Source organism: Helobdella robusta, assembly GCF_000326865.2.
Source record: "Helobdella robusta unplaced genomic scaffold HELROscaffold_26, whole genome shotgun sequence".
Lineage (NCBI taxonomy): Eukaryota > Metazoa > Annelida > Clitellata > Rhynchobdellida > Glossiphoniidae > Helobdella > Helobdella robusta.
The window spans coordinates 1,082,351-1,089,447 of NW_008704349.1; the positions used below are offsets into that span (position 1 = coordinate 1,082,351).

The 7,097-nt window shown below is 33.1% G+C and overlaps 3 protein-coding genes across 3 annotated transcripts in view; 1 reads left to right on the forward strand and 2 right to left on the reverse strand.

Moving 5' to 3' along the window:
* HELRODRAFT_173356 (hypothetical protein) overlaps positions 1-637 on the forward strand; it is a gene marked incomplete at both ends in the record, with an annotated part of 9,638 nt that extends 9,001 nt beyond the window's left edge. The window contains one exon of the mRNA XM_009019968.1: positions 570-637. Within this exon, the coding sequence (XP_009018216.1) occupies positions 570-637 (68 nt within the window). The remainder of the gene's footprint in view (positions 1-569) is intronic.
* Positions 638-1,365: 728 nt separating this feature from the next.
* On the reverse strand, positions 1,366-2,675 carry HELRODRAFT_173357 (hypothetical protein; the record flags this gene model as incomplete). The annotated part of the gene is made up of 4 exons (XM_009019969.1): positions 1,366-1,745; positions 2,025-2,076; positions 2,141-2,245; positions 2,436-2,675. The coding sequence occupies 4 exons, from the start codon at positions 2,673-2,675 to the stop codon at positions 1,366-1,368; spliced, it is 777 nt and encodes a 258-aa protein (XP_009018217.1).
* Positions 2,676-3,645: 970 nt separating this feature from the next.
* Positions 3,646-6,362, reverse strand: HELRODRAFT_191910 (hypothetical protein). Its single transcript, XM_009019970.1, has 5 exons — positions 6,184-6,362; positions 5,746-6,072; positions 5,284-5,439; positions 4,777-4,944; positions 3,646-4,570 (listed from the first exon to the last, which is right to left on the reverse strand). The coding sequence occupies exons 2-5, from the start codon at positions 5,951-5,953 to the stop codon at positions 4,359-4,361; spliced, it is 744 nt and encodes a 247-aa protein (XP_009018218.1). The 5' UTR covers positions 5,954-6,072; positions 6,184-6,362; the 3' UTR covers positions 3,646-4,358.
* Positions 6,363-7,097: the final 735 nt, after the last annotated feature.

Here is a 7,097-nt window from a genome sequence, read left to right on the forward strand (position 1 = left end):
ATACAGTGTAACCACTGCAGGTCTTTGCTGGGCTGCTGGTAGTTCACACTCCAGTCCAAGGCACCATCTACATTCTATTAGTTTCGGCTCTGCTGTTAGTTTTAGGGTTAGAAAAATATTTCAGAATATTATAATAATTACGACAACAATTTCTATTATTATTATTATTATTTGCTGTTGTTGTAGTAAGGGTAGTAGCAGCAGAAGTGGCTACTTCAATAACAATATTATCGTTAAAAGAAACTTACCGACAGATGAGTTGTCGCCGGTGGGAAATATAAACAAACTGACAACCGCTAGTTTTAAAAGGGCCGGAAATAATGAGGTTATCTTAGATGGTGCTAATGATGACGACGATGATGATGTCATTGTTGATGACGGTGCCGTAACTGATGACGATAATGACGATTATTCTATTCGCGCACCTAATTTTATCAACAGAAGATAATTATCAAATTGAAATGTCGAACAAATCCAATCTTCATCTAAATTTGACTTTATATAAAAACAACCCAATCATCATCACGTACAAATGCTTGCCACTTAGCACTATTTAATAATAACTACAGTGATTAAAGAGAAACACGTTCGCTGCATTGTTAGAATCTCGAAGCTTAACAATGGTGAAAGGGAGTAACACACAGACACACAAACAAAAATTATATGATGAGTACAAGCAAATCCTGCATGTAAATACACATAGCATAGGCTTATACATGTTGGATATTTATATAAGAAATAACCATTAAAATACCAAGATATCATTGATACATAGAGAGCACAAAACGAATATATAATATTTTAAACTTTTTTTTTTAAATGAATAAATTTTTGATAACTGATGCTAATCTTAATTCACTTTTAACCGTGATAAATCGTTGTATTTTGAATTTTTACATAAATATGTGTGTGAAAATGTGTATATAAATATATGTATATATATAACTATATATATATATATATACAGTATATATATATATATATAAGTGTATATATATATATCAAATATAAACAGATATTTGTAAACAATAAATGACAGAGTGAATTGAATAAACAAACAAATGAATGAATGAATGAATGAATGAATGAATGAATGAATGAATGAATGAATGAATGAATGAATGAATGAATGAATGAATGATAAATGAATGAATGAATGAATTGATTGAACGAACGAACAAACGAATATAGAAACAAATATGGTCTGCTGTAGAAAAATTTTTCATCATCGTATCGCATTTTGCAAAAAAATTTGCAACAAAAAAATTTGCAACTACAAAAAACAAACAGCAGCAAGTAGCTTCTCTGGAAATGTTCTTGAACGAGGTAACTGAATGCAGGCAACTCAGTAAATTTTGAAAATCATCAGCACGTTGAAAGCAGAGAAAAGATGATGAGCAAGGAAGCCGAACAAGTTGCAACGCCACTTGGTTCTTTATCAGTTGATGTAGTGTGTGGCTGAGTTTCAGTCGAAACTGGGCCAGGAGGTTTTGTCGAGGGGGCATCTGGTTTCTTAGTTGGGACATCTGGTTTCTTAGTTGGGACGTCTGGATTGGGGTTACGAGTTAAGAACTCGTAGCCGGTATAAAAGTAATCGCATATAAGTGAATCTATCCCAAATTTTGACACATTCCAACGTGGTCTTTCTTTGTCAATTAACTGATAATTTTCGTCCCTTGGTTCCAAGAAAATATAAATCTGATATCTGTGGGGTTCTGGTCCAACAGGGGATGGTGGAATAAATTCTGCAAGTGATGAAAATATTGTTTGCGATAGTTTCATTATATATTTATTTCCATTAAATTATCCTATTGTTTGAATGCTGTAAATATTTTTTTAATCTCTGGAGTAAATTGAAGTGATTTACACAAACTATAAAAAGACATTAAAATTTTTTAAAAATTTTGTGGTGATTTTAGAATCAGTTTCATCTTATCATTAAATATGTTCTTTTAACAAAATTTTCGTGCACAAAAAAGCAAAAATATATACTGAACTCAAAGTTACTAAGATATTTAACTTACCCATTAGGTCATTTTTGCCATCACTAGTTATTCCCTTTTGCAAATCAACGCCCTATAAGTTAACAAATATTACGAAACATAAAATTAATTTTAAAATTTTTACATCACTATTTTACCGTTATATTCTTTTTTACCCAATGCAGCCAATAGCGATCAGTGGGATTCTTAGGATCTGGAGCGTCCGGATCGACCATCACAACCATGTACATAAAAGAGTCGACCTGAGTTTATAATTGAAGTTTTTCCACCACCGTTTTAAAATAATTCATTTAACTCTTTAGAAACATTTCAAACGAATGATCAAGTTTCCACGTCCGACAGAATTTTAACATACAATCATTTTTTAAATTTTTTATATTTTTTGTAAAGTATTTCAAACAACAATTGGATAGAAAATAAATGTAATCCCACCGCTTGTCCGTAGATGACTGTCGGTGCACTCGCAGTTTGAGATTGAGGTACCTCGACTCCGCAACCGGGGTAGTCTTTAAGATCCATTTTTCTATAACCCATTTTGGAAAGATTCTCGCAAAAATCATCGACGGGTGGCATGCGACAGTAGTTTTTACCTCCAGCAACATCGATGACTGAAACACTCGCAATAATTAATAAGAGCAACGAAGTGCACGGCGAAGAAAGCAACCTCGCCATTATTTTCGCTTGATAGTATCGTGTGAAAACTCAATCTGATCCGCTAACGAACGAATTCAAATGGAACGGTTGGAATCTGTTATTATGATTTTGGATTGGTTACGTCAAACTAAATATTTCGTCAGCATAGAACAATAATCTACGCGTTTTCATTTGATAAATATTATTTTTATTTCGATTTTGAAGCGCTTCAGTTCAGCTCAGGGATGGTGCGGAAGAGTATGCTAGGAGGAAGTTTTACGAGGATGATATCTATAAGAAGTACGTTGACGCTAAAAATGTTGCGCCCCACCACCACCTCCAAGAGGATGACAATGATGGAGATAAAAATGATGATGGCAGAGGTTGCTATGGCAACAGAGATAAGAGAGGTAGGTGGCTCTATGGTTTTGATAATATCGTTCATGATAAGCCCGCCATAGCGTTTTCATAGTACCAATATAACTGCTTGTACCATTTGTAATCAGTCATAACTATTTTAATGTGTATGATGAATATGTATTTTTTTCTAAATCAATTTTTTCAATTTTTTATTTAGATTCAGAGGAGAAACAGCAGACTCAACAGCAACATTCAGCAAGAACAGACAACAGCAACACGGACAGACACCAGCCGACGTATCAAACAACTCGTCAACAGCAACAGCATGCTAGACAACAGCAATCCCAGCAACACTCAAGGCAACAACAATTGCAACAGCAACAAAATTCACGATCAAGTCATCCGCCTCCCATATTTTTGGACCAGGCACATGAGAACAAACACGATGAAAGCCATTTTACCAATCTTAAGAAGCAGAGACCTGCTACAACTAACATATCTGCTTCTACTACTACTAACATTACTACTACTACAGCTGCTACATCGGCTACTGCGAATAACCCTACCACAAACAACATCGCAACTGGCAGTAATTGTAGTAGTGGTAATGTTGTTGTTGTTGGTAAGAGCGATATTTCTTCACAGTTAACACAGTTGAATCAAAGTTTATTTATTTACACATTACAAAATTTGTTAAAAATTTCGAAAATTTATAAAAAATAATTTGTGTCAACTACAGAATTCGATTTATTTATGATTAGTAAGGATTTGTTAATTTAAAAAAAAAGTGATTAAAATTAAAAAACATTTAGTTTATAATATTGCTAATAGGAATAGATATAAGGTAACTTATTTTAATGTATTGTATTGTATTGTAATGAATTGTGTTGTATTGCAATGTAAAATATTGTATTGTATTGTAGTGTATTGTATTGTAATGCTATGTAATGTCAAAATGAAGTGAACATAAAAAGTTAAAAATCAACCAGTTAAATCACAAAAATATATAATTAAGATTTAATGAAAACAATTTTCTGGGCGTCGGTCAGTTCAAGATTTTAAAATAAATAAATATATGATAAAGGAATGAATGCAATTGAAAGACAAAACTCATTTCCTCATTTCAGAGCAAGTAAATTTACAACGGCAACTGCCTAACATCATACAACATTTCTCCATCTACTCTCATCCGTCTAAAGTGAACGATCCATCTTTCGGTTTGAACATTAGAGAACATTTGAAACCGCATTAAAAACACGCCACCAATGCTGTAGCACAAAAACCAAAATTGCACTTCAATAAATTCAAATAAAACCAAAAAACTGTCAAAAAACCCAAAAAATTTTAACAGGAAACTATGAACTAAACTCTAAAAAAACCAAAAATCGCCCCAAGACAGGCCAACAAAGCCAAAATCATTCCCCTTGAAGATTCAAGTCCGTGAGAAGCATTGCAATATTGGCCCTCACTACATAGGCACTTGTTCGACGTGACTCCATTGTAGGTTCTGGTTTTGCAGTCATCGATGGTGCTGGCAATCAGTGAACTGCAACCTTTTACTGTTACTGAGATGCCTGTGTGTGTGTGTGTGTGTTGGTGTGTGTGTGTCTGTTTCTGTGTATGTGTGTATGTTTGTGTGTGTGTGAGTATGATGAATTTGTGACGTGTGTGTGTGTGTGTGTGTTTGTAAGATCGTGTGAATATTTTTGTGAAATTTTTTTTTATGGTTTCAATAACGAGATGAAACAAATCCCACAGTGTCATTACCCCAAAATCTAACCGTTGGACGTGTAGATGTTTTTGAAGCAGGCCATAGATCTGCAGGTGTATAAAGTTTTGTTGACAGGGTCGTTGCATTGCTGGCCAACACACATGACGCATTTTATGTTGTTGTAGTTGTTGTAGTTGTTGTTGTTGAGGATGTTGTCGTTGTTCATTGATAAGACATCTGTCGTCGTTGTTGTTTTTGTTGTTGTTGTTGATGTTGTGTTGTTGTTGTGGTTTTTTGTTGATGTTGGTTGTGTGTTGTTTTTTTGTTTTTTTGTTGTGGTTTTTTGTTGTTGTTGTGTTGTTTTTGTTGTGGTTTTTTGTTGATGTTGGTGGTGTGTTGTTGTTTTATATCTTTGCCAAATTTTTGGTTAGTTTTTGTTGGTGTTATTTTTACTACTACTACTACTACGGTTTCTGTTATTATTATTATTATTAATTCTTCTTCTTATTATTATTATTCATCCAAAACAACAACAACAACAAAACAGCAGCAGCAGCAGCAACAACAACGACAAACCAGCTGTTGGATTGGTATAACCATTGCAGTAATCAACATTACACGTGCATATCTCTGCAGTTGAACCAAGAATGTTGACGTTACGACAGCCGATTGTGTAGTTGGTGGTGGCTTGTGGTGGCGACTTCAGACATTCTCTCGTTATCAGTTGTTCGCCTGTTGCGGTTTTGTTAGAGTTGTTTGTTGCGGGTGCAGTATAGAAAATATACAAAACAAAACATACAAACATAAAAATACAATACAACAATATACGAAAATCAAAACATGCAAGCAAAAGAATACAATACCTGACATACAAAACATAAGGTACAAACAGATCAATAAGTTGCAAGTCATACCTAACAAACATACAGGCATTAAGATGCCAATAATACAACGACATACATGACAAACATACAACAACGTACAATCACAAAACATACAAAAACATACAATCACAAAACATACAATACAAAAACGTACCGTTATAATAAGCAGTAATTTTTTGACACCACTCGCCATTGCATACGTTCACTTTATCTTTCTCAACGTAGTAAGTTGGGCCGCAGTTAGAATCAGCTGGAGAGCAACTGAAACAGTTGATAGAAGATACTTTTGGCAGGTTGGTGATGATGAAGATAGCGAAGATAACGAAGACGTTGTTGATGTTTTTACCGTTTCGTGACGTCATTTTGTTGTTGTTGTTTTCCAAGAGGTTTTATTTGTATGTTGTTTGGAAGAAGGTTTTATCAGAAGCTGTTAAAAGATTTTGAGGTTATTTCAAGGGAGGTTATTTCAAATTCTTTATATCTGAAAAATGTTTAGTTTAGCAAAAATGTTTTATCAAACTTGATAAGAAGTAAATATTTAAATAAAAAAAAATTCTTAAATAAAAATTCTCACAGAAATGTCTAGGTTAACATAAGTAAAGAAATAATGATGCTGGTTATTTTATTTATTTATTTAAATATTTTAATTTATTCAATCAATTAATGATGATTAACATGGGAAAAAGCAATAAATTGTGAGAATAATCTTTTTTTTTCAATTACGAATAAAAAAATTTACACACACAACTCTAAAATCGCGTTCAATTGGTATGAAAGTAAAGATATCATTAAGCAAAATATCAAAAGCAAGATATCAAACCAGACAAAACACTCCTGCTCTATTGTATCTATATCATTATGATAATTGCAAATTTCCATTATGATACGGTACGATACTGTAACTGAAATTTAAACATACGTACATACACATGCATACAAACATACATACACACACACAATACATACAAACATACATACATACACACACAATACATACAAACATAAACACACACGCACAATACATACATACACAGACACAAACAAACCTCAAAATACCAAAAATCTTGCCAAACTCTGACCGAACCAAGAGACCCAAGCCGGCTTATATATTAATAAAAATCTGACAAATTTTAAAACAGCATTAAGGTATTTATACCATAAATACGCATACCTGCATACACACGTGCACATACACACATGCATAAACATAAACACACACGTATATATACACACATAAGGTATGTATACCTTATGTATGTGTGTGTGTATTAAATGTACATATACAAATATATGCTGTATATAAATGTATTTAATTGTGTTACATAGTGTTGGTTCAATGTTTGTTTGTGAGGTCTAAAACGCTATTTGGATCATGTATGCTAGTATGCGTGTGAATGTGTGTGTACGTGTGTGTGTGTGTATGTATGTGTGGTTTGTATGCCTACATATATACATGAATTCATACATACCTGTTAATTAGTTAGTATTTGTTAGCGTTAATTATTT

Excerpts from the sequence above, each read along its gene's own strand:
- HELRODRAFT_191910 (XM_009019970.1), bottom strand. The coding sequence starts at position 5,953 with ATGACGTCACGAAACGGTAAAAACATCAACAACGTCTTCGTTATCTTC. Across the intron at positions 5,440-5,745 it reads AATTACTGCTTATTATAACG|GCGAACAACTGATAACGAGA; the intron begins GTACGTTTTTGT and ends AAACCGCAACAG. Across the intron at positions 4,571-4,776 it reads AAACATCTACACGTCCAACG|GCATCTCAGTAACAGTAAAA; the intron begins GTTAGATTTTGG and ends ACACACACACAG.